Consider the following 27,866-nt stretch of genomic DNA (forward strand, 5'->3'; position numbering starts at 1 on the left):
TTCAACTGCCGACAATATACTTGTATAGTATTACAGGTAACTCATAAACATACATATAAAACATATATTGTGGTAAATGTGTAGCATGGTGTCATTCAAAATAAATTGTTATTCAACTAGTGACTTTTGGCATTGGTCCATGGCCTGCTCCAGTAGTGTGAATATCTTATCACTATGTGTGGTGGTCCTGTAGAATAATATACAACTCACAAGTACTGGTATAGCAAGTTATTTTCAAAGGGGAGAATTTTCATGATTTGTGCAATAGATCAAATGCACTGCAGTAAATAACATGTGATTTTTAAAAACACATCACGATGGTGAATGAATGTGGTGTACGTACAGAAATGTGAATCGTAGTGACCCTCAGGAAATATACCAGTTACGAATGCTTCATCTGAAGTAGGGCTGAAACAAATACTAATACTTGAAGAGTACTCGTTAAGGATTTCGGTACTCCGATTAAAAGTACTCGAGTACTTGTTAAGATCATGTGACCCAGCCCACATGATGTATTTGCCTTCAGGGAGAGACACAATGAAGGCTGTAGAGTTTGATTGGCATAATTTTTTGTCAGGGACACTAACATCAGTACTGTAATACAGTGTGTGTATCATTGTTGTTACTTTAAAAGCTGTAAACTGTTTAAGGTAGTGCTGAAACGAATATCATTTTTTACTATTCGAATAGTTGTGAACAAAACGACCGAATATTCAATTATTCTTTAAGCATGAATTTCTGTTCAATAAGAACTGAAACCTTTGCTAGGGAGCAAGGTAAAGCCTGAGAGCTATTTCTATTTCTTCTAAAACAGAATCTTTATGCCACGTTTTCAGAATCTAAAGTTTCAAGATTGGCTTTATCCATCTGATCACAGTGTACAAAATGCTAACAAATATTTGAATAGTGGCTTAACGAATCGAATAGTGTCGTGCTGACCGAATAGTCAAATAACCAAATCATCATTTCAGCACTAGTTTAAGGTTAATACAAAACATGTCAAATGGGTATGACTACATGTGACTAGTAGTCGTGAGTACTTGATCGTTAACTCTAGAGAGTACTCGAATACTAAAATACCATGATCGTTTCAGCCCTAATCTGAAGTGATAGACTTCTCTACCTGAGTAACTAGAAGAGGACAGTGGCACTAGTGGTGAGTTATATAGCCTGAGCCACATTTACCATCCGTATTATGGGATTTGCAATAATTGTTCAACATCAAGCATGCCGCTAATCATTACAAAATTTTTATTCAATAAATAGAGCGTGCATATGGTCTATTGAACTTCCATTTGAGACCCTTGAATTTCAGTCATTCACAAAAATTTACTCCTTGAAAATAGTCCGCTAGACAAATAGCTTAAAGTGGACCCCTCATGCACAGGAAATAAGGGACAGTTTCTATAATTAGGACAAGGATTTTATTCCAAACAGAGATGGCTCCATAGTAAGAAAGTAGCCCATCCGTACATGTGAAACTTAAATAAAACACTAAAGAAATTCGGGGTCTCAAAGTGTCCATATACAGAGTGAAGAGGTTGTAGTTGTAACTTACGGTTTAGTGATGTTCCAGTCATCATTAGTACAACAAGTACTTTGTATCCTCTGAGCTATCTAGAGGGATAGAGAGACTGTATAGTACATCACTCAATAAACAGCTAATGAGTGTACTAGTATACTGTACAATCTGGCTGTGCTTTGGTCAAGGTTTAACTAAGCAACAGGTACCAGCAGAGAGACATGGGATATACAGGGGCGGATCTAGAAATTTTAAGAGGATGTTTCAGGTTTTCTGGAATTGCAATAGCTGTAAGTTGAAGACAAAAGAAGAAAAAAAAGAGAAGTCATTACGTAGTTATAAACACTGTGAAGGTGATTTGAAAGGCAAAAGTATGAAGTTTTATCAATAGAAAAAGCATATCATAATACAGTGTGTATAACTCTTTGTAATTTTTATCACCCAGACAAATCGTAATGGCTTGCACTATTTCAGAGGGGGTTTCTGGAAACCCCAGAACCCCCCCCCCCCCCCGATATATATGCATACATCATGAATGAGGCAATGTTTTTTTGCACCTAAGTGTAAAATATTTACATTTGGAAATTTTACTGTTAAAGAGTGTATATTTAATTAGCAACTTGTGAAGGTATTTGTAGTGACAGACTGTTTTTTTTTTTGGAATTGATTATGTAATTGATTGCAATGTGATTTGATTCTGCATGGAATGTGTGACTAGTCTACTTAAGTGATAGCGTAAGCCACCAATTATCGGCACCATTTCATCACGCAATTGTAATTCCTTGATTCAATGGCGTACGGACTTCCAGTTTGAACCATTTAACAGAGCAGTCCTTCATCTCTTAGCACACCAACTTTTAATTATCTCACGTGAGCAAACGTCTTGTTATGAGGAAAATCGCAATGCCTATCGTGTGCCAATTATCGGCATGGGATACCTATTATCGGCAACTGTACTTCCCTGATTGACCAACTATCGGCACAATGTGCGATTTTGTGTGTAACTCCATGATGGCTGGTTGGTTCTTTGTGAATTTTTTTGTAGGAGGTGCAGTCCTTGGATAACTCTGTTTCACAGAAGTTTTACAAAGACAAGGTCAGCCGTTCAAGACATATTCAGGTTAGACGTAAAAGCATACTGGTTTCCAATACAAAATTATCTTTATGCACTTTCATGCTTAACCAGAATGGCTTGTATAGCACTTTAGCAAGCAACAATAATCACCAAATGAAAACGATTCTAAGAAATGTTTTAGAGGATATAACAGCCCATTGTGGAACTTGGTAGCCTCCATATATCCTGTAGCCTCTATAGTTTACAAGTGCCGATAATTGGCGACTTACGCTACGGTATGGTGAATGCTTAGAACAATATCTGATAGCCAAGAGAATGCAGGGAAAAAATATGTCACCTTTCTCTCTATATCTGAAGTCTTGTAGCCCCAGCAATGCCTGGTGAGAAAGGATAGAGATTTTGTGAAGACACTGACAGACCACAACTGTCCACCGCCATCAGAACTTGTACAGAGATATCACTTTCATATGAGAAGCGGACAACAAGGAGAAACAGCTGCCAAGTAATTTACAGAAAGTTCTACATTTAATAGCCCTATATTGTAATTTTGGTGAATCCTTGGAGAACATGCTATGAGACCAGCTATTCATGGGAATCAATAACGAAGCTATCCACCAGCAGCTACTTTCAGAGATACACTCACTTTAAGAACTAGCTCAGAACCTCAAGGCAGCAGTAAAGAACAACTGAGAAATCCTAGATGGAGCTGTCAACGAAGTCACACCAAGATGGAACACACACTTGACATACCAGAACATATTCACAAGCTGTGGTTGGTGATACAGTGTTCATGTTGCGGAGATTCTGGCCACAGTCCAGTCCATTCAAAGGTGCCAAATGCCAAAAATTGGACACATCAAAAGGGCACATTGCAGTAGGAAGACAAAACCCCACAGGATTCAAGCCCACCCAGCAACAAAGGAAGCTCATTGGTGAAGTGTTGACATAAGAGCCGATTAGTGTAGTTTTGATTGTGATCAAGTCTTAAGTGATGAGTATGCTCTTCACAACATAACCAGCCATTTCTCAAAACCATTAGAGGTACAGGTAGAGAAAGTGTGTTACTATGGAGCTAGATACTGGGGCTGCAGTATCAATAATATCAGAGGAAACTTTTCACTTATTATTCCCAGACTTACAGCTGGATAAGTCAAACATTAAACTCTGGAGAAGCCATACCTATTGTAGGTCAAACAGTCACATATGAGTAGCAAGAAAAAAATAACAAGGCAATGGCCACAGCTTGTTGGGAAAGAATCGGTTGCTTGTTATTAAGCTGAACTGAGAAATGATCTACTAAAATGTAAGTTTTTAGTATCATCTGTGATGTATCTGGGTCTTGATGCTGAGGGACTCCACCCTATATATTAAAGATGCCCCAGATCCCAGGAATATTTCTGAACTGAAATCTTACCTTGGACTACTGTCCTATTATTCAGAAGTTCTTTACCAAATATGTCAGTGCATTTGGCCCCACTTTATCAGCTGTTACACAAAAATGTGCATTGGCATTGGTCACCTCAGAGGAAATAAGTTTTCTAGTTGTCCATTTAGCCTAATGATGCACCTATCCCAGCTGAACTAGTATTCTTGGTCCAGCACTTGCAGAATGCCACCATTACAGCTAAAAAATCAGGAACTGGACCCTACAGGACCCTGTGTTAGCACATGTGAGCAACTACATCAAAGTTGGATGGCCCAAATGGGCAGGATTATTAATATTAGATGACTGTATATTGAAGATCAGGTCACCAGCATGTTTTTGAGGGAAATTCATGATGGACACCCTGTCTGGCCATTTTGGGGTATCTTGCTTCTTGTAAACTGTCCTTACCAAATCTGGTTTTAGCAGGTCCAGGTATGACCTTGGTTGTCAAACTTCTTGAATCCTTGTTTGAAGGTCAGGACTGTTCGTTCAGCCAAGCCATACTTCAAGCTACTTACGAGTAGAGTGGGTACCAATAAGAACTAGAAATATTTTTCCTTGCATGGGGCCAGCTAGATCTACATGCACACTAGCCCAAGGTCTTGTGGGCCAAACCCAGGGGTGTAGAGGGGCTTTGGGTGGCATGGGTTTTACTTGCTGGCATTCTTGACACTCGCATACTAACTGGTCAACATCTTTCTCTATACTAGCTGAACCACCACACATTCTGGTTAGTACCTTCATTCATAAAGAGTACCTCGTATTATTTTTTTGGGTGTGTGAGGGAGAAGCAATATATGCAAGGAACTATTCCTCTCCAGGTTCTCCATGGTTGTCTGGTCAGGTGGTAAAGCTTACACTTCCAGTGTCTGCTTGAAGATGGCTCAAGAATTCAGCATCACTTCGACCAACTCTATCATAAAGTAGGAGGTATAACGGTTTCACTTGAGAGAGTTACCAGGACTGATATTTATCCATGAGTGTTCCATCTCCAGACCCAGGTTTGCCTAATGTACTTACAGATGATGAGATGACAGAGAACAGAATATTTCCTCTTCTGAACAGGTCCTTCCTAGGAGAAACCCACTATGCAACTGTGGCCCTCCAGACAGACTTAGATTTTAAGCATCAAAGGAGGAAGCATAGTGACAGACTGTTTCTATTGTAATGGATTGTAATGTGGAATGTATGTGTGTGTACTAGTCTACTTAAGTGATGTAATAGTGGTTTGATAGGCTTTTTGGTTGAGACTTGTTGTTCTACATATATAAGAGATGGGATGATACAGGATTTGAAAGTATCGATACATTGCCCCAAAAATATCACGATACATGATATATTGCACTATTATAAAAGTGCATATATTCCACATTTGCTCAAAAGATAGACAGCATAGGTTTTCTTTTCTAACTCTGTGGCTCTCTTTTTCTAACTATGGTCACTTTAAACCAGCACATTCAATCTGGGTTAACGCGTTCATATGACCGCCATAACCAAGTTGAACCTGGGTTGAACCTAGAAGTCATCAAAGCAGTAGGGTTGAACTCGGTTGAACTCAGTTTATGGCTTCAAAAGCAAGTTGCGGTTTTTAGTGAATACATAAAATGCATAGAAGACAATTACCACTCAATGAATGCCATCATCTGATGATTGCTTGTGAACAGAAACTGGCTGGGTTGAATGGGTAAGTGGAATTATAGCATGCAGTTATTAACTGTTTAATTTGATTTTTCAGATTAGAAAATAGTCCAGTGTGCTTGAATAGCTACAGGTGTAGCATGCAAGAAAAACCTTCACCACTTGAAGCTCTAACACTACCTGTAAATATGGCTAGAACTATCTGGAGCCGAGCTGGATCAATTGTGGAGGATGCAGCAATCACAAATGCTCCCGGCGATGATACAGCATATATTGTAAGAAGCAACAGTGGAAAAAGACCTCATTATGTTCAACCTGCCAAAGGTGGTGGTTATCTGTGTGATGAAGAATGCCTGGGTTACAAATCCTCCAAAATTTGTGCTCACACAGTTGCAGCTAGCCTTAAAGGCACAGGGATCGAATCATTAGTAGAATGGTATAAAAAGTTGAAGTGCAAGCCTGATTTTACAGCTTTATAGCTAACAGTGGCAAGCCATCTTCTGCAGGAAAGAAAAACCAGAAAGGTGTTTCTAAGAAGATTTCTCGGGTCATCCATAGCGTCACAGATGAAGCAGATGAAGAAGATTTCACTAGTCGTATACCACCAGTGGATGTGGGTGAGGAAACTTCTCTGTCTGCGACAACGGATTCTGGAATGCTGGGAACTTCATCACAAAGTACTGGTACAATAGTTCAGTCTGCAGTAGCTACGGTGTAGTAGCCCAACCTCAATGTGGTTCAGCATCACAGAGTTCAGTGGTAGGTTCCAATCTATCATTGCAACAATTCCATAACACATTGGTACCTGTTGGTAGTGCATTGAGACAGCAAGTTTCACAACATCCAAATGTCCAGACAAATGTCTTTAATGCCACATCTCCTGTGCAATCTCCACAAGTGCCACAACATCACTTTGGATTTATATCTGGAGTTCCACCCACCCTTATTCCCTATACACCCCCTGGCCTTGGTCTTGTTGCTGCAATGCCACCTGTTCATCTAAATGCAGCAGCTGTACAGTCACAACAACCACCTCCTGTTGCATTGCCATTTTGGATTGACTTTGCTCATGGTAACATATCGAGGTGCAATGGATGCAGAGGGAAGATAGAGCACCCACCACCACCCGATAATTTAATACTTCAACACAAGGAAAAGGTGCTTTTCCAAAACCCAAACACAGGAATGCACCAATTGAGTCAAGAGCCTAGAAATGTTTACTACCATGCGAAGATGTCATGCATATCACCCCACTTTTGTGATTTTAACCCAGCAGTTCATATTAGAGTAGATGCAATAGCCAAAGCTAAATTAACTGATGTACACATTAGACATATCAGCGAGCAGTTCAACTTGAACATCAACTAGCCAACAGATTTTCTGTTTAATTTGTATAGGTAGTTCCTTGACATTGTAACCTAATACTTACTCATACTCCTTGTCACATACTTTTCATTTGAAACAAAGCATTAATTTAATGTAGCTAGCTAGTACTTTTGTATGGTATTACCCTTCCATTGGTGATAATACCACATAGCCATGAATCGGCTGCTGCTGTACCAAGTCTGGTGGAAAGAATGAAAATGTGTTATTTTGAATTGTGGCATTGGCTACCATCTGCCTGCCCTACTTCCTGTGCCTGTGGTCACTCTTTTACCATAGAACATGCTCTGTCTTGCCCAAAGGGCGGGTTTCCTTCTCTGAGACATAATGAAGTGCGTGATCTAACTGCCAATTTACTTTCCGAGGTCTGTAACAATGTTGTCACTGAACCCCACCTTCAGCCTCTTTCTGGTGAGACCCTTCAATACAAAACAGCTAATCGTGATGATAACACAAAGTTTGACATTGCAGCTAATGGTTTTTGGGGAGGACGATTTGAGAGGTCATACTTTGATGTCAGAATTTTTAACCCTAGTGCACCCTCAAATCAACCCCTACACTCTGCATACCGACGTCATGATAATGAAAAGAGACGTGAATACCAACAACGGGTTCATGAAGTAGAGAATGCCTCATTTACTCCCTTAATTTTTACTACTACTGGTGGAATGGGTGGTGCTGCTACTCAGTTCTATAAGAGATTGGCCAACCTTTTGAGTGCAAAGCACAGTCTTCCCTATGGAATAGTGATGGGATGGCTGAGATGTAAATTGAGCTTCTCTTTGTTGAGGTGTGTAATTATGTGCATTCGTGGTGCCAGGTCCAGTTTGCGCTGTCCCATTGCTGAGGCACCGATTGCTGTGCAGGTCGCTGAGGCCCATATTTAAGATAATTTGTTTTTGTTTATTATGTACTGTTTTATCTTAAAGTATTGGGCGAGATGGTGTTTCCCTATGATAGCATTGGACTTCTCACTGATACATATTTTAAGCACCTCGTTCTTTTTGTGGATTTAGTGGGTGCTTTATCCATGAATGTTTCCGCAATTTGGCAATAGACCGGCGGATACTTTTATGTCACAAAATTGTGTTAAAATGGGTAACCGCCACTTCCACGGGGAAAGAAGTGGGGCTTGTGCTTTAATTTGTGCAATTTAATTATATTTAAATCACTATTAGCTACAAGCAAGGCTACAAGAGGCTGCAACTCGGCTTCTGGTAATTCATTAAGCATGAAACACTTATACTCAGGACATAGAACAGAAGTTGCCAGAGAAAGACGATGAAAATATTATTTTATAGGCTAGCTACCCAGGTTGTTTTGGGCTCGGTTTTGGGCTGAACTCGAGAAAGCGATTGTCATGATCACAACTGAAACAACACTTCAGTAAGAAAGATTGATCTACGTAGATTAGTCGATTTTCAAAGTACTTGTTTTAAATCCTTGTGCATGCCTCGGCATGCCCACGCCAATTATCAGTCGTAACTCGCTTAGCAAGGATCAAATTAACCTGCACTACTTAAATATTACTCTCTAGGCTAGCTCATAACGTGCAAGGCCTTAGAAAAATAAGACACAACAAACCTGAGATGAGTAAACTCGAGCTCCAATGGCATGCGTACGTTATTTCAAAAGCGCATTTGGCGAGGTGATTTTACCCGTGATGTAAGTAGACTTGTGTGTTGCTATATGACTTGTGTGTGCAATCTGCTCCACTAGTAATTTTCCGCAGGTCGTTTCCGTTCCCGCTTTCTGCATCCGTTTTCCGTTCCCATTTCCTATAATTCCACTTACCCAGGTTGAATGTGGGTTACCACTTTTGGGTGGCCATATGAAAAGGGTGTAACTGTGTGGCAATATTTGGTTGTAAATTGGCACCTGCATCCCAGCAATTTCAAAATTTAATGCTAAACACAGCTTTGTATGTAACATTCATGTTGATACACCCAATACATTGCGATGCATGATGTATCAATATAGTAAAATTTGTATCGATACCTGCATCACTCTCTTGTTGTACATTGCAAGACAGCGATATATCAGTATATTGTCCCATCTCTATTACTGATCAGTCCAAATTATTAATATATTACAGTAGCAATTTGTTTTGTTTGTGTGTGCCCATTCACAATTTCACACGAGAACAATGATTGACATACCTTCTCAGTACTTCCAAATTTTGACCAGTCAAACTCCATAACACAACATGACCGATCCTTGTAGTTCCTGCACGTGTACATACAACAAACACTAACACATCTTAGAGACACAGTTGATACACAGTGGACATTATTTCTCATACAAGTATAGCCACAACTGAATTAGGGTTTACAGTATAGCTGAAGGGGTAGGTGACTTCCCTTGTTTCATGAAACAAGAAAGGGGAAAATAAAAAAGAAGAAAAAGAACAGCTATTGACAAATGCCCCCCAGACCACATTTTATAATCATTTAAAGCACTTGTGTGGGCAAAGATCAAACAAATTAATTAAGAGAAGTATCATTTCCATACAGCACCAAAAAGGAATATTCTCATTGCGTTACATCTAAAATTGTCAGAAGTAGCCAAAACATTGCTATCTGCTTGTTTAATGACCAAACCTGTACGATATATACACTTACTGTCTGATGGCTGAAAACTGATGTGGTTTGAATCTACAAAATGAATGCTCCAAACAAAGATGACCAGAAAGCACTTCAAACCAGTTAAAGCACTGCCGTGAATGCAATATGGAAAATAGCACTCTGGCATGGTCTTGAGCCGAATACAGCACTTGGCTTTGCCTTGTGCTGTACCTACGCCCCCATGTTATTTTTTCCATATTGCACTCAAAGAATAATATTCAGTTTCCAAGACCAGTATAATCATCAGGTTGGCGGTGGACTTGGAGGACCAAGGATCCGTGGGAACCCAACATTTTGTATACTTTACAATGTTTATACATTCTATATCTGTACTGCTAAGATTTCGAACTCCCCTCGAGTAGACAAACTAGATAATATCCAGATTTTTATCATTGGATCCTTTCTTCATAAAGAACAAAACGTTTAAAAATTTTACGGAATTTTTTTAATTTACACAAATATTTTACTAATTTATGCAAATATTTTACCCACTGCAATCAATGGCTTATTCTGAAAGTTTAGGCTTACACCATTATGCCAAGTTTTCACAAGGAAAGAGTGATGGGAGCAGACTTTGAATAGATCTAAATTCAGACGCTAAGAGTTATCTAAACTTGGCAAATTTGCATGATAGCATGCACTGTAAGACACTTTGTACCTTCCTGGTAGCACTATCGAGGCCCTATCTAATTCAGCCTCGCATAAGTATTTGGGAGTGTTAGAGGCAGCTGAATTCAAACGTGTTGAAGTGAAATCAATCATTACTACCACCTACAGACATCAACTACAAGCAATTTTACAATCTATATTGAGTGGGCAAAATCAAATTATTGCTATCAAGTGGATTGATTGCAGGCATGGGGCGAAGTACATTGAAAAGTATTTAAGTGCAGTACAAGTAATTTTGAGATTTACTTAAGTATAAGTACAAGTACATACGATTTTCAAGGTTACGTATGTACTTAAATACAATGCAACTGCTTTTGATAGCATTAAATACAAGTACAAGTACACAGTTAAAGAGAAATTACAATTAAACTACTCTTATCACTTAGTGTTCAAAATCTCATGATTGTGCATGTTTTTTTATTTGTAGTTTCTACAACCATCAACTGTGCAAACCTGGCATGATAAGTAACATACCGTAAAGTCGTGTTGTTAAATGCATGTGCTTATAATTTTTGGAGAAAACTTTTGTAAAAAAACATACTATATATCTGTTAGGCGCATATGCCTAATAAATAATTATTGTGTGTTAATACAGAATCGTTATACTGTAATAGTAGTTCGTGCCAGTCACTACGCCAATATTTATCTATTTCTAAGTGAAATCTTTCGTAACGAACAAGAATATTGCAATCCAGAAGGGTTGAATTACTGTATACACAGTGAAGGGAGACCTCAAGGGAGACTTAAGCGCTCGAGGAGACATTCATTTCCAGTAATTCTAGCGTTTCTTCCCGTGTGTAGCTTTGTCACGTCTTGAGCCATGCATTTGACCATGTGCACTTAACAGCCATGGTTAATCACAAGAAATGTGTATGCGCTTAACAATCTGATCCTACAGTATTCAAAGAATGAACACCAAGTGGAGTTCAAAGTGGAGACTCATTTAGAATAGACACCAGCAGTGTGAACATTACTGCTTGCGTGTTATCACTACAGCCAGCTCTTAACTCGGTGTGCTCAATATATTCAAAGCCTTTTAACAAGGAATTTTTGAAAATGAATTTGTCAGATTACAGTTAGCTGTGCTATCGACTTTCATCGGCTGTACTTTCAAGTATGGAGTGTTTTTACACATTTTGATTTTCTTGGTCAACCAACCTGAAATCAACTGTAGGTAAAATCTCAACAGATCTAGAAGTAGAGGGACTCTGGTGAGTCCTTATTCAGTGCACTTTGACCATTAATTCCAATGTTTGCTTCTACATTTCACATCTATATGCAGTCTCTATGCATGCACATATGAGAGGACTACATTGTACTTCAAAGTACTTACAAGTACTTCAGGTACCTTAAGTACACTGCTTAGGACTTAAGTATAAGTACAAGTACATTTCATTTGCACAAAAAGTATTTAAGTATCAGTACAAAAGTACAAGTACTCTAAAAGGTGCACTTAAGTACTAAAACAAAAATTGCACGAACATTATGAAGGCTGCATATTCTTTGCAGAGGTTGAGGGGTATGGTTCTGTTTTGTGCACAAAAAGTATTTAAGTATCAGTACAAGTACTCTAAAAGGTATACTTAAGTACACTGTAGTACAAGTACCAATGTACTTTCTTTGCCCCAAGCTGATTGATTGGCACCAATCAATAATTTTAAAATTTCCAGAACAAAAATGGCTTTGCATGCAGCAAGACATTTTTCTGAGGGGATACCTACAGTCTTAAACCAACAAGTGTCACCCCTAAGGTCTGGTTCACTAGGTTAACAGGTTACTGACCTCATTTCATCCACAAACAAGTTGTACTCATCATGTAGGGCAGCCAAGTAGTCCAGTGGTAATCCACTCTCACAATCCTACAAGGTGAAATGTAGTGAGTGTTTATCACATACAAACACACAAATGGCTGGACATTTCAACAGACAAGTACGTGTTCTATTAAATGCTGTGCTTGGCAGATTAATGAAAGGACAAAGTGTTAAAGGCAATAGGCAAATAAGTTGATCATCAGTTTGTACAGTGTGTGGCAAGTGATACACGTAATAAACATATGATTACCTGATCAACTTCACCGTTTACGTTTTGATCACAACTATTCAACAATGTAAGAATTAAAATTCAACAGCCCAGTTTAGGTTGTGACATAGAACAGCATCATTTATAAATTCTAACATGAATGCTGGGAACACATACAAATGTTATCAGGGTTTTGTTACAATTGGTTTGTTTTCGCAAACACAAAGTGTGTTGTGACATCACAGATATCCATGACATAATAAATTCAACACCTTGGCATCCCCACTAAAATATGTCCACCTTCCTGTTAGGGATGATACTTTGTTTCAGAGGGATCCTTATTATTGAGATTACATACACACAAGTACACAATTTTTTTTGGAATTTTCAACTAGAGTAGGGACCATAGTGCATTGATAAAAAGTACTGAAACAAGTGCATGATATTAAATCACAGTAAAACAATAAGAAGTGTTATATCCCTACTGTGCTCAAAATACCATGCACAGTAGGGATGTACGTAACACCTCTTATTGTTTTGCTGTGATTCAATATCGTGCACTACCCCAGCTTGTTTCAGGACTTCTTGTTTCAGGACTCTTCAACGATGTACTATGGTCCCTATTCTAGTTGAAAATCCCCAAAAAATTTTTTGCGTACTTGTTTGTTAACTTTTGTTTTGTAAAATAAAATTATTGTGACTGGTGAACCCACGCATACCGCATCAAAAGAAAGGAATGGCTCCGCATGTCCCAGCTATCAATTATTGTCTGAAAAGTGAAGTATCCGTTACATTTCATTGTCAGCTATGTTCAGCCCGTTACACAGTATTATGAATCAAGAACTGTTTGAAAAGCACTTCTGCAATCAAAGTAGCCACTATGCAAATACAGATGATTTCCGTTACAATGGGAAGCCATCACGTGCCACCACCAAATCAACACTTTTCGCTGTCAGCAAAGATGAATGGGACACAAAAGAGGATACTGGTAAGTCCACAAAGAATGTATTGTATGTACTGCAGTATGCCAAATGGCACCTCTCGGGCTGAAGCGACGTTAAACAGTGAAAAAATCAAGCCCCGATATAGAGTTATACCTGTCTGAAGGCACCAGTCAGTCAGTCACTAGAAAACTCCATCGCCGTCAGCAAAAAGTGAGGCTGGTTTCTGGGTTTTCATGGGCCACGCCCACACCTTTGTGGTCCCTACTATACAATACGTATGATTGTATCAAGAGTTCATAATATAAAACTGACTGAATAATAACAAGTATATATGTGAGCACTGGGCAGGTAGATGTTGACCTCAGGTGACTTAATAGCCACCACTAAACCACCAAAAATTTAATTACTGCAATTGAAATATGGATGCCTTTAAAAATTAACCCTAAAAGTATCCTAATCTTCATGGTTTAAATCCTATTGCAAAATGTATAGTATGGACATGTCACACAATTATCATGACTCCTAAAGATCATGCAAATGTATGTTAATTTTAAGTGCCAGGTTCTAACAAAACACAGCACACATGCATGCACACGCACATTGGATAGAGATAATGATGGTACATACTCACCCTTCCTCTTATTCCAACTCTTTCGTGGCATATTTCAGGTGTTGTTGACAAGTAGATGACACAGTTTGGTGGAGACAGTTTCTGCAACACTTCATTTCTTAACTTCTCATACACAGCATAACCTACAATCATACAAAATCACTTATAGCAGCACTGGAAAGTAAAATTGTAAGTTGCCATATTCATGTATCGGACCAAAATCTTTAGCTCTTTTTATCAAGGTTTTCTCTACTGTGTCCTCAATTCAGAGTTTGCTAAGAGAGGTTCCACTGCAGTTCAATTTCTTTAGTCATACTTTAGATGCTATCCCATTTGTTACACACACATAGGAAATTGTACAGGCAGTTTGTCAGGCATCCACATAGAACCTTGACAATTCTACCTTTGGAATGTGCACTGGTGAATCAGATACACTATTGAGAGGCCACTTTGATAGCGCAAGTAACATTTTAGTAACCAAATATATGATTGCTCTTTGTGGCTGCTGGTTTGGAACGAATGTGCTTGTCTCAAGAACAAGTTCAATTCACCATATCACATCAATACATTATAGACACAGCACTGTAACACACCTTCTTTATTAATGTAGCCTTCATTTCTCCCAACATTAGCAAACACACAATCACTGTACACAGATCGGTCCAATATTGCACCTCCACCTATTAACACCATAATGGAAGATTTGGTAAATGATAAGATAATATTTCTGACAATATGTGATGGCACATTCAGTAATGTTTTGACAGACTTAATTCGACTGACGATGATAACCTCTGATAAAGCTCAATACAGCATTTAGTCAAAAATACCATATTTACTTGCCACACCTTCAATAGTAGCCGTACTTGAGTGGTGTCATGATTCACTGCATTGGTTTTATGAACTAAGGTAATAAACACCACAGCATTTAGCCAAGTAGATATGGTGGTAGATTACATTGTGACTCATAAATAACAAATAAATGATGGTCAGAAACCTTGTAGGGCAGTCTGTTTTGTATGTTTGGCAAAATTAGAAATGACAATTCTTATAAAAACACTCATTACGACAAAAGAGCTATCCGATCAACATACTTCAACATGACAACAATTAATCTGCATGTAAAACTGTAAACAGGCTTCAAGGGGAAATTTCCTGGAGAAAAGTACAAGTCTCAAGTATTTGCTGCTGTTACAGCTTTAAGTACTTACGTACCATGTCAAAGACACCAACACTAAATGATTAAGGTGTCACTCTTGACCAATCGGAAATGAACATTCAGTTCTACTGAAAGCCTAACTTGTGTAAAAAGCACATTAGAACTTTTATATGGTACACTGTCTCACGCTGATCCAGACAGTACCAACCATAGATACCACACACCCCGAGATTGGAAACTACGCATATTCCCCATACAAAAATTTGCCGCATCCGCACCTCCAGTTGATTGGTGTTAACTCAAAAGAACTTTCTTTAACTTCTGTAATACAATGCATGTTGAGTAGTGTGAAGTTGAAATTCCTTTCTTTTGGTGAACCATCACTGTCAGCCTTTCTTGAACATCAGACAGGACACTAAGGATGATTACTCCTGTGGCCACTCTCAAACTTTTGCTAGCTCTAAGTCTCAAATGGCGGTTTCTGCAAAAGCCAATTTTGTACAGTGAGGGTAACTTGGTACGACGAATCAAACCAGCATAATTGTAAAAAGCTTCCTTCATCAAAATGTGTTTTTCAGCTTTTGTGCTCCGCCCAGGTCTTCTTCTTTTGCTAGCTCTAGCATACTGAATCGATGTCCTGTGGAAGCATTTCCTGATAGATAAGACATCAGTTAATCGAACCAGCACAGTTTGAAACTCAACTAAAGTCTTGAAAAAAAAAAAAAGATCTATTTAAAAAGTCACTAAATGTGTAAATATTACTGTTTCAGTTGAACGCGCATAAATTACGTTGCCACTTTGGTGCTTCCTTGGAAGTTCCTTTTACTGTTACTGCTTCGTTATTGTGCATGACTACAGTATCGGTAGTGGGAAGACAACTTGGCAGAGCATAGATTTATTTCGTGTAAAAAGGTGTCAACGAGGTGCGGATGGATGTGTCATATAAACAACAAGTTTCCAATCCCTGGTGGGTGTAGTATCTATGTACTAACATTAAATACTTCATACCTGTTTTCGCAACGTGTTCCATGGCATCCACGTATGTGTGGCATCGTTGGTTGAATATCCACAACTGCAACTGCAACGCGTATTTCTTAGGGTTCGAGTAAAACTTTGCCAGGTAAGGATTTTCAGTTGCCGGCTCACAAAACATCTTGTACTTTAGTCGATCAGCAAGTTCCCGGCAAAGTGTCGTTTTCCCAACTCCGATGTTCCCTTCCACTAAAACAATGTTTCCTTCGTCGCATCGTGGTGGCGTTGCTTCTCTTCCGCCAGGTATTTTTCTTGTTGCGACTTCCGCGCAAGTTACCTCACAATCAAAGGCATTAACAATTGTCGGGTCACCAATCATCTCTGCCTTGTCAACACGTCAAGAAGAAAAGTTTCTTTTTGAGTTTTCCCGCGGAAAATGTCTCGTGCGATTAGAGGCGTGCGTCAACGAAGGCGCACTTTTTTTACGTGTACGGAAAATAACAATAGACTCTTTCCAAAAGTACGTCATTGCTATGGCAACACCTTTCCGCCATTTTGAATGGGGCCACGGTAAATAATCTCGATTGCGCTCCATTGAAATCTGGTGTTAGCAGCAGCTTGAACAGAGCCGTATTGTTGAGGAACAACCCATCAATACCTTTGGGGTGGCAGAATTAGTGTTTCTGGTTAAAGGCAGCTGGTTATCATGGCTGAACAAGGCATGAGACATCGACAGCAGTCAACAACAGTAATTGCTTTGTCAGAGGTGTTGTCAGCCCATATAATCAAGTTTGCATGATCAGCTGCCACTACAGTCACTATTATCAGTACAAGAGTCAGTGAGGAGTATAAATGGTTAATATAATTCACTTGGGTCTTCAGCTTATACTGTTTCAGCTAGTTACTGATATACAAGTAGCTACCATAGCATAGATAGTCTATGGTATACTATCTATGACCATAGTAATGTGGTTATTGAACATATAGTCAAAATGCAAAATTTTAATTCACACTCATTTCAGAAGTATTATAAGGGGTGTGCAACAACAGTTTCAGAATCAACAAACTTTGGTTTCTTATTATACAGTACTTTTAACAATTGTTTGTTTTTATCTGCTTTACCAGTTAGGCACTGGAGGCAAAGCCTGTACGAGGTGTTTACCATGAGACAGGGAACCTAGACGAAAATTGTTGACTAATGTGAAACGGGACAAATACATAGAAGGGGTTTTAAAAAATCTATCCCTAGCCTGACTTTGATCTGCAGGCCATTCGGATACTGGCCAAGCGCCACACTCCACTGGACAATTGTTGAAGCGGAAGTACAACCTATTACAATGGTACCAATCACCTAAAAAATGTTTGCCAGTACTCCCATTTGTATATACACACATTTAAACTCTCAACAAATTAGGATACCCCTCTACTAAGGATACCTTTCCATGGTCCCATTTGTATTCTATTCAGTTCATCCCAAGGTGTTCATGCGATCACACCTAGTGCTTCATATGAAAAGAATTGCGGCCAATGAGATTTTCACTGTATAGTACAACATTCACATGTGACTGCTAGATACATGTCCGATTAAAATGTGTGCTATACAACTATCAAATACTACACTTCACAAATCTGCTACAAGTATATAATGTTGGTCATACTGACTCATGCAAGCTCCCTGATTATCAACAGTAAGTCATATTATCAAAGAATATAATACCAGTGGAGTGTTTTCTCATCAAAATGTTTTTAAGGTCTATATGGTACTGTATCAAGGATGACATCACTGGATATCTCTTTGGATTAAACTTAACACTGAGTATCATAATTATATGGTTAGAATTTGTGCAATGCAGGTATCAATTCTGAGAGAGAAAAGATATCTAAACTGTTCAGTCTAATCGGACTTTATGTCTGTAGCACTAGTAACTGAGTCTAGTTAGTCAGCCACCACTGTACTGGAAGATACATACTAACGTATGAAACTTTCACAAACATACATTACTGTATGTATAACGATGTCACATAAGGTGATCATGCCACATTATATAAGCTACATACATGGAAAAATGATTACCAGTTCTGTATGTGTTCTTACAAATGCACAGTTAACCACTGCACACTAGTTACAATGCCTTAGTTACTTAACAAGCCATATTATCTGAAATGATGTACCCACTATACTGTTTGCTGAGGCAGCAGTTTCACCTCAAATGATGTTGTCTTTGTCTCAGAAATTCAGTTTACAGCACAACTCAGCATCTGTCTTATCAGGAGCTCCGGACTTTGTGAGCTCCCGGTCTCCGTCCCTATCCTTTAATAGTAAGATCAGATGGGTTGCACTGAATTGATCTGCCAGATTGAAATTTCACAAAATGTAGTATCTACGGTCTGTACACTCCACTCCTTGTCCTTACTCACAATGATTGTCACGAGTAACAATTTATGCTCACAACAAAGCCATAGAGAGTGGAAATTTGACTGAAATTATACTTGCGAGAATCCGAGAATCATGGCCATCGTCTTAAATTTCGTCAGAAGCATCTGTGGTTTCCTTTTCCTACTTCTTTTCTTTAAAATACACAAAACAACTTCACTGCAAAGACTGAATACGCCGGAGAATACGCCATGCGCATGGCATAGTAGCCCCATTCAAAATGGCGGCCGAAAAGTGGGCGTGGTTTTGGAAAGAGTCTAAGTTATTCCGGGTTCGTACACTTCCCTCGCTCCAACTCTAGCTCACCTCGACAAGGGGGTGTCACTCAGGCTCTTGCTGTAGGTAGATCTGCGACCGCGGTCAAACTCTAAGTCAACGGTCAAGGCCACTAAATAGCTCTTACAGTGGGTCAAGGGTCAAGACGATACGGAAGGTTCGAAGCCCACAATCGAAATCTAAAATTTACGTGATTTTGTTGTGGCTGGCATTATGTCGTCTTGCTCTCCTGGTAAAGTTGTTGTTAACGTGATTTGTGGCTCCCTGTGTGCTAGTTTATGTGTGGATGACTTAAGAAGAGGCTCTAGTCGCTGTGTCCTCCTGGGTTCGGCTGTTCTGAGACTTCTGACGCCTTGCGAGTTCGAACGTCGTGCTGGAAGGGGTAACATGAAGAATTGGAAGAAGTCTATCCGTCACTGTGGCAAGCCACTTATGGATTTTTTGGAGTCGTTTGTTGATTCTGATGGCAAGAAGCAAGTTAGATTCGTCTTCCCCGTGCAGTCCTCACAAGTCACCGACCGTTGGGCAGGTTCAATCTCGCCCATTTCTGCGAGTCCATCAAAGTCGAGTGACAATCCATCTAATTGTCCAGCTAGTTCCTTATCAGTTTATAGTGCTTTGTTTAATATTCCAGCAAGTCCTGTTCCAGTGTATAGTGGTGTTTCTGATGCTGTGGCAAATCCAGTCAATAATGTTTCAACAAGTGTTTCAGCTAATATTCCAGCAAGTTTTGTTCCAGTCAATAGTTTTTCAGTGAATGTTTCAGCAAATTCTGCTTCATTCAGTACTAACTCATATAATGTTCCAGCAAGTCCTGTTCTACCCAACAATGATTTAATTAATTTTCCAGCAAGTCCTGTTCTATCCAATGATGATCCAGTTAGTGTTCCAGCAAGTCCTGTTCAATCCAATAATGATTCAGTTAGTGTTCCAGCAAGTCCTGTCCTATCCAATAATGATTCAGTTAGTGTTCCAGCAAGTCCTGTTCTATCCAATAATGATTCAGTTTGTGTTCCAGCAAGTCCTGTTCTACCCAATGATGATTTAGTAAATATTCCAGCAAGCCTTCCTGCAGCTGCCAGTGTTTCGACTCCTGGGTCCCCTCCCAGCTCGGCTTACCTGCCCTCTACACTATCTCTTTTGGAATGTCCTTTGTGTGCTAAGAAGTTGTCTTCTTGCTCTCAACTGTGGCAGCACATAAATACAGTACACATTTCTAGGCGCCTATTTCCTTGCTTGGATTTCTTTGACTCTAATAACCGTTTAGCTTGCTCTCAGACTTCTTGTAGGTGGGCCTCTCACTCTCGCTTTAGGAATTCTGGTTGTCGTCGCTTGGTTAGTACTGGAGTACGGTGTGGTGCTCCCCTTGTTGAAGCTCGAGAGGTTGGGGAGATACCTCAGTCCTTTCATCTTGCATCTGTACATGCATCATCTAACTCTCCTACTTTACCTGCATTACCTTCATCTGCTGATTCTCTTGACATTGGATTGCTTTCTGCTTCTGCTGGTTCCTTCCAAGGTCCGTCTACTATGGAATCTGAGGTTCTCAATGTTTTTCTCGATCATGTAATGGTTTGCCCTGTCAACACTGTTTCTCACATTCCTCGTAGTGTTCGTCCTCTCTTGGCTCATGTCTTAAGCATAGAGTTTCGAAAAGCTTGTTCATCTGTTTGGGGCTTTGTCAGATTGTTAATGTTTGCTAAAGCTGTTTTACATATTCCTGTTAGTCGAACTTACCACCGTCGTCGTTATGTTATTGGCTCTGTTTTGTTAGATCGTCTTCATCTGTGGTCTCTTTCTGATGGACTTACATCTCTTTGGTCTTCTTTACAGAAGGATCTCAAGGCTTCCAAGCCTGTTAAACCACCTTCAAGTAGTGAGTTCAACAAATCACGTGATTTATTTTGGGCTAGAGAAGGTAGATATAGCAATGCTCTTCAAGCTCTCAATTCAGTAGGAGTTGCAGAATATAATGACAATGATGCTTACCAGGATTTGCTTAAACGCCATCCCTCTTCACCTAGTCCCACTAATACCACTCTTAATCCTATTTCTTCTCTCACTGTCGATGAACCAATGGTTTTGTCTTGTTTACGGGCTTTTCCAAAAGGCACTAGTCCTGGTGCTTCCAAACTTCGAGCTCAGCACCTCCTAGATGCAGTTGCTGGTACAACTGCCCCAGCTGCCAGAGAATGTCTGCTTTCACTCACTTATTTTATGAACCATCTTTTGTCCGGCAAGGCCCCTTCTTGCTTAGCCCCATGGGTTTGTGGTGCCCCATTAACTGCTTTACTTAAGAAGGGTGGTGGTGTTCGCCCTATTGCTGTCGGTGAAGTTCTGCGTCGTTTAGCCAGTCGTCTTTGTTGCCTTGCGGTTCGTCCTTCCCTTCCCCATATTTTTCTACCCTATGGTCAGGTTGGTGTTGGCATCCCTGGAGGTCTGGAAAGTGCTATCCACATCACGCGTCATTTTATTTCTCTCCATGGTCATGATGATTCATTAGCTTTGTTAAAGGTAGACATGAAAAATGCCTTTAATGAATGTGATCGGTCAACCTTTTTTGCTCGTGTTTCTGAAGATTTTCCAGAGATATCTGCTTGGGTAAAGTGGTGCTACTCTCAACCAGCCGAGCTACGTTTTGGTAATAGGCGGCTACTAGCTTCATCAGGAGTGCAACAAGGCGACCCTTTGGGTCCCTTATTATTTTCACTTGTAATTCTCCAGTTCATTGACTCTATCCACCTTCGTGATCTGGTACAATTAAACCTCTGGTACCTTGATGATGGAACTTTAATAGGCAAACGTTCTTCTTTATTATCTCTACTGTCTCACTTTACCTCTCGCGGACCAGATCATGGACTCCATTTGAACCTTTCCAAGTGTGAGCTGTTTTGGCCTTCTGGGGACTCCTTTCCTGAATTCCCCTCTGACATTAAGCGAGTTTCTGGCTTGGAACTATTGGGTTCTCCACTTTGGGGTGATGACAGTTTCTTTAAGGACTTCCTTTCTTCTCGCATGGATAAAGTGGCTTTAACTCAGGACAAACTTTCAATTTTGGATGATCCTCAGGTTGAACTTCACCTGTTACGTAGCTGTTTGAGTAGTTGTAAAATTATTCATTTACTTCGCACTGTACCTTTCCTCATACTGAGCCTTTTCTTCATCAATTTGACCTCAATCTTCGTAGTTCTCTTGGTCGTATTTTGCAAGGTAGCCTCTCTGACTCAGCATGGTGCCAAGCTTCCTTACCCTTTAGTTTTGGTGGTTTAGGTTTACGTGAATCTGTTCAATCTGCACCAGCTGCCTTTTTAGGTTCATGTAACAGTGTACGAGGCTTGGCTTCCTCCCTTCTTTCTGTTGATGTCAACCAGCTCATTTTTCCTGATGAGGAGGCTGCTGTCACACTTTTTTCTAGAATTTCTGGTAATCCTTCAATCCTCCCATCTTCTCAGCAAGACCTACAGGCTATAATTGACCAAAGCATCTTTGATAACCTGTATGCTACTCTCAGTATTAGGGATCAGGCACGTTTAACTGCTCTAGCACATCCTTCTGGTACAAGCAGTGGCTGGCTTAAAGCTATCCCTAAAGCCTGTCTTGGTTTGGCCATCCCTGGTCCAGAATTTGTTATAGGTTTACGTTTGTGGCTTGGTGTAACCTTGTTTCCTCTTTCTCCATTGTGCACTTGCCTCTCTTCTATAGACAGCTTTGGCGACCATCTGTTAGGTTGCTCTCATGGTCCTATGAGAATCCGTCGTCATGATACCCTTGTTAACATTATTTATAATGCCCTTTCTCAAGACAATCCTGGTGTCCTTAAGGAACAGAGGGCTTCATATGATGATGGCCTGCGGCCTGGTGATATCTTTCATCCTGATTTTCAACACGGACGTTCTGCTTACTTTGACGTCTCTGTACGCAGCACTATTCAGCCTGCTTTCATTTCCTCTTCTTCTGCATGTGCTGGGGTAGCTGCTGCAGCTGGAGAGTTGGCCAAGGACGAGAAGCATTTGGCAGCTGTGGAGAAGGCTGGTTCTGAGTTTGTTCCTTTGGTAGTGGAGTGCTTTGGAGTGTGGACCCCTTTTGCCCTGAGAATGTTAAGAATTATTGCTGACCGTACCACCCCTAGAAGCGGCGTTCCTACCAAGCTTGCAAGAAAGAATTTATTACAACAACTTTCTGTTGCACTGTGGCAAAGCAATGCTAAAATGATTTTAAGATATTGGGCTGTTCAGGACAATGATGATGATAACAATCCCCTTTTTCCTTGATTGATTGTATTCCTAGTAGTAGTATATAGTAGCAGTACTAGTAGTAGCAGTAGCAGTAGTAGTTTGGCTGTGTAGTTGTATGTGTAGTTGTAACTAATTCTAGCATAATTCTTTGTAAATGTAAATTATAACATACAGAGGAAAAAAAAATCTAAAATTATTTACATCTGTAAAAAAAAACTATACGTAGCTATTATCAAGTTTACGGGATTATACGTAACTCACAAGAAGTAAGGATCTCCAAGAAGATGTTTTAAAGCTCCAACAGGCATTTCGCCGTAATTATAATGATTTTTCTCTCCCAGCTGCTGGTAGCACGCACTAAGAAAATATTATGCTAAGTTACAAGCGCAGGTGCGTATAGGAAAATAGAGAAATAAGTGTAGGTCAAAAGTTCGACAAGAAACGCTCAAGTCACAGGTCAAAGACGATAAACGCTGTAAGTCAAGGGTCAAGGTGAAATTTTCCCCGGTCAAGACTTTGACCGCGGTCGCAGATCTACCTACAACGTGAGCCGACATGACACCCCCTTGCCTCGAACTCACCAAAGACTTACATTCATACAAACTAGTGTGCTTGATACTTGAGTGAGAGAAGACAAATTTTTAATTCAATTATTAACTTTATAGTGCAATGTTACAGGTGTAAGCTTACATGGTTAGACAACAGTAAAAGTGAGCGGTTAGTGTACAATTCAGTGCACTAAAGGTAACTTGGTAAGTACCAGACCCCATAACTTCAGATTAAAATTATGTACTTTTTATTACTTATATAATTGCAATTAGCTGCTAAGTGTACTGAAGTTGGGTGGCTTGGGGTGTTTGGAGTAGACTATGGAATGATGCTAGCTACAAGCCAGAGGACATGTAAAATGGGTTGTCTGGATCGAAGTTTCTCATAAAAAGTTGCCATAGGATTTTAGTTAGCTGAAATTTAATGGTAGCAAAAGGTTGAGCATATCCAACAATTAAGCGACTTTTAATAAAAAAAATTTTATTGACAAGATACACGCGTCTACACTGGAAGCAGGTTTTCAAGGCTCTGTTATGGAGCGTCAGATAACTTTTAAACCTTTCCCCGGTTCTAGCAGGAATGGCCAGCATGACATCTACTTTCACGTAAAATGTAACAGCTTAATACGGCCTTCTTCATGGTACAGAGTAGGCCGGGTTTAACATTACACTTAGAATCATTGGCAATGAAAATATTGGCTCGCCCAAACAATCCAGGCGCGAACTTTTTAACGAATCCCGGTTATATCAGGCTAGATCTATCCTTTCTTGAATACTTCAGCTAGCTATACCGTTCGTGACGAACGCTTTACACGGTACAAATAATTTTATAAAAATCACCATCATAGTCGCATACCCCGGCTGAGCACTGATTATTAGTGACGCGCGCGCTATATTGCGTGGGCGAGTTGCAATGGAGAGAAGCATTCCGTTCTTGAATGTTTACTTCATCAACTTTTCAATGGTCAATAGTCCTTGTACATCATGCTAATAACTTTTTTGATCACGTGATACATCTTTGTATTTTGTACATGTAATCAAATAAATATTTTTAAAAAAATGGTCATTATAAAAATTTCAAGTTAGTTGTTTGCAGTTCTCCAACATATAAACCTGTGGAAAAAACAGTCACATTTAAATTGGTGAATTAAAAAAAAATCTTTATCACGCACACACTACACGCACACACTACACACACACACAACACACACACAACACACACACTACACACACACTTCACTACATATTCACATAAAAATAAAACACTTCACTACATATTCACATAAAAATAAAGCACTACAAGGTATGGTAATGGTTGTGTACATTGGTTAATTTTGTGGTGCGCCACATATAGCAACAAGGGAAATGTGTATCTGTGATCAAGAATTTAATTTAGATTGTAATATCATAATCACATGGTCAGACTAACTTTGTCAACTAGAGATGAACTGGCTTTTGGTAAAAAGCGAGGGGTAGCCAATGCCTTGGGACTCTTGTATGCTATGTGAGAAATCCAATCAGAAATACACAAATATATTAGAAACCAAATCCTAAATCCAAAATCATGTAAAAATAATGGAGAAAGTGAGTTTAACAAAGTAGACAATGATCGATCATGAATAACTAGAACAAGATGTAGATCAACAACTGTACAGGTAGTTACTAGTTAGCAATCTCACTAAATGCTTTTAAAAATACATAAAGATTGGGAGTCTCGTACACACCATTTGGGTGCTTTGCGTGGGCGTTGGCAACCCCTCTGGTACACCATTTCGGTGTTTTGCGTGGGCGTTGGCTACCCCTCGGGAAAAATAAAATAATGAAAGACTATACAGAAGCTGATCTGTACAGAAGATGAGCCCTGCACAGCTACTTGGGTTTCTTTTTACAAAGCATACACTCACCTTATTTGCAAATTGCCTAATCGTCATCATGGATGCTTCCACCTCCCACCGTGCACTAAAGTAATAGAAACAAACATCATTAAATAATATAAGCATTAATATTATTATAGCATAACACAGCAGCACAATATTACAGCATGATAAACAAACCAAAGTATTTATACAGAAAACTGTAGGACCAGGTGTCCTACAGACCTTCAGCACTTGTGCTGTAAAGCATTAATAGAATAGATAGATAGATATATTCCAGCCAATGAAATAACGTGTAACTCAGTCACGTCATCTGAAAACGATGGATTTGTTAAAGAAAAAAATTAAGAAGCCGTCGTTTCCCATCTGTCCAAACTCAAAGGCACTACTACTAGTACTAGTACGGAGACTATTCCACGCGTTGTTTGTACATGCTACAGTCATGATGGTGGTATCAAGCTTGTGTTGTATGACTGTACAAGTTGAGCTGGATCATGAAAAACAGCTAAAAATGAAAAGTGGATTTTTCTCAAGAGAGTTAACATATCAGCCAACCAGATGATTAGTAATGACTGCAAAGGTGTCGGCAACAGACATGTGGTTTGGTTCCATTACAAGTCCGGGAGGGGACTCACACTTTTATGGCTTCCCCATACGAGATGTACTGTATGGTGAAAATTTTGATTGGCTGTAAATATTGTGTCCGACATTTGAACAAAAAGATTTTAGTGGGTCAAGCAGTGCTACAAATGAGCCAAATTTCAAGATCATGTGTAGTTGTATCCATGAGTTATTAAATGTTTTTGAGGATCCAACCCAATGCGTACGTACTATAGCAATGGTTATTTATATGCTGTTATCTACATTGGTGATGTGGTGCATATCATCAACACTCTGTTGTTTTTCTTAACAGCTTGCAATAACAGAGGAAGAATTGTAACTGATAGACACGTCATTTTCAAGAAGAACATTAACCGTTACTTCGTCATTGACGTCATTAGTCTTTTACCACTGGAAATATTTGCATTTGCCTCATTTTCAGTACTGTTTACAGCGGCATTACTAAGACTAAACCGAATACTGAGATTCAGTAGAGTTATTCAGTTGTCCAGTAAGTTTCCTCTAATATGTATGTAAGTAAGGTGGCATTGAAGTAAGCATGTAAAGCCATACAATTCCCATTAAGGTTACAGGATACCGTATGTACACTATAGATCATTTTTCATGGTTTAGGGTTTTGATCCATTGTTATCAAATATTTGTGCATTCTTAACTTCTCATTAATTGACATGGAATTCAAATGTTGTCTTGGAAACATGAGTTGTTCCCATGCCAATTAGTGAAAACTATGGACCAAAAATCAGACCAATGAAGAATCATGAGAACTTACTAACAATTGTAAGGTTTCAAGAACATCACTTGTGAGGGATAACAAGAGGATTTGTGAATAATGTGTGTAGTTCCTGAAATTTGGCAACAATATGGTCTAAAACTAGACATTGTGGTTACAAGTACTAGAAACATTATTTCTTACAAATGGCTCTGGAAGGACCTAGGCAAGAAGAGTTTGTTTATACAAAACGTTGACACTTTGTTTGACAGTAGAGATTTCCAACTAAATTAAATAATTAACATTCCATGCATTCATTTGTATGACAAAATTAATATTGCGCTATTTTTCAGGGTCATTTTAGTGCAAACTTCACCTCAATCGGTGGTTCCTATCAAAAGATTTAAGCAAAAGAAGTTGACAGTGTGACAATTTTTGTGTATAGTATTTTCAGTGCTTATTATATCGCATGGCACCAAACACAATATTCAAGCTGTCATAAATCTAGATAGGAAACTAATAATAATTTTCATCACATATCTATTTTTATGGAGAACAGCATATAAGCTAGGTAAAACCTCTCAAGATTGTATCTAAAATACGTAAGAAACACCAGCATTGCTGCATTGTTTTGCTCTGTTGTAGATGTTTATGGCAGAGAATGGACTTCATGGTGTGATGCAATTGAAAGTGTTGCACTACATTGTGTATACCTGAGAATGAAATCAGTAAGTGTGCCATATGGTGATCACTACAAGTCCCATAATTGCATGCAGACAAGTACTGTATGTGTAGAAGTGTTTTCAAAGTATACAATTAATATTTTGTGTCTTTATGGCATACCTTTTCCACAAAAATATTTCCAGGTAATTTTGTGACTCAATCCAGAATTTCTCTGCTACAGTGGAACCTAATCAGGACACCTGCACGTATAATCTGGATACTTAGTTAAAGTCACTATCCCTTAGCATGTAAAGTTGACCTGGAAAATTGGGACACCTTGACATTTGGAGCACTGATGGTTGGTTCTGAGGTGTCCTTAATACACAAGTTTTGCAGTACATGACCGGTCTCTCATATGTAAATTTTAGCTCTTCACAGCAGAATCACAAAACGTATAGTTTTGTT

The 27,866-nt window shown here is 39.2% G+C and overlaps 2 protein-coding genes, 1 long non-coding RNA gene and 1 pseudogene across 3 annotated transcripts in view; 2 read left to right on the forward strand and 2 right to left on the reverse strand.

Annotated features, from left to right (window-relative positions):
- On the reverse strand, window positions 1–16,516 carry LOC136249259 (deoxyguanosine kinase-like). The gene is made up of 7 exons (XM_066041221.1): window positions 16,078–16,516; window positions 14,504–14,590; window positions 13,932–14,053; window positions 12,120–12,196; window positions 9,204–9,270; window positions 1,559–1,617; window positions 1–187 (listed from the first exon to the last, which is right to left on the reverse strand). Exons 1-7 carry the CDS (start codon window positions 16,418–16,420, stop codon window positions 109–111), a joined length of 834 nt encoding a protein of 277 aa, XP_065897293.1. The 5' UTR covers window positions 16,421–16,516; the 3' UTR covers window positions 1–108.
- The window catches only part of LOC136249260 (uncharacterized), a 15,258-nt gene continuing 3,242 nt past the window's right edge, over window positions 15,851–27,866 (forward strand). The window contains exons 1-3 of the mRNA XM_066041222.1: window positions 15,851–16,036; window positions 26,322–26,519; window positions 27,384–27,466. Coding sequence (XP_065897294.1) covers window positions 16,003–16,036; window positions 26,322–26,519; window positions 27,384–27,466 — 315 coding nt within the window. The 5' untranslated portion in view covers window positions 15,851–16,002. The remainder of the gene's footprint in view (window positions 16,037–26,321; window positions 26,520–27,383; window positions 27,467–27,866) is intronic.
- On the forward strand, window positions 18,949–23,154 carry LOC136249258 (uncharacterized; annotated as a pseudogene).
- LOC136249261 (uncharacterized) overlaps window positions 25,436–27,866 on the reverse strand; it is a 57,480-nt gene continuing 55,049 nt past the window's right edge. Inside the window, exon 5 of the long non-coding RNA XR_010698135.1 lies at window positions 25,436–25,493. This is a non-coding gene — a long non-coding RNA (uncharacterized lncRNA). The remainder of the gene's footprint in view (window positions 25,494–27,866) is intronic.

The sequence above is a fragment of the Dysidea avara genome, chromosome 3, assembly GCF_963678975.1.
Source record: "Dysidea avara chromosome 3, odDysAvar1.4, whole genome shotgun sequence".
NCBI classification, from domain to species: domain Eukaryota; kingdom Metazoa; phylum Porifera; class Demospongiae; order Dictyoceratida; family Dysideidae; genus Dysidea; species Dysidea avara.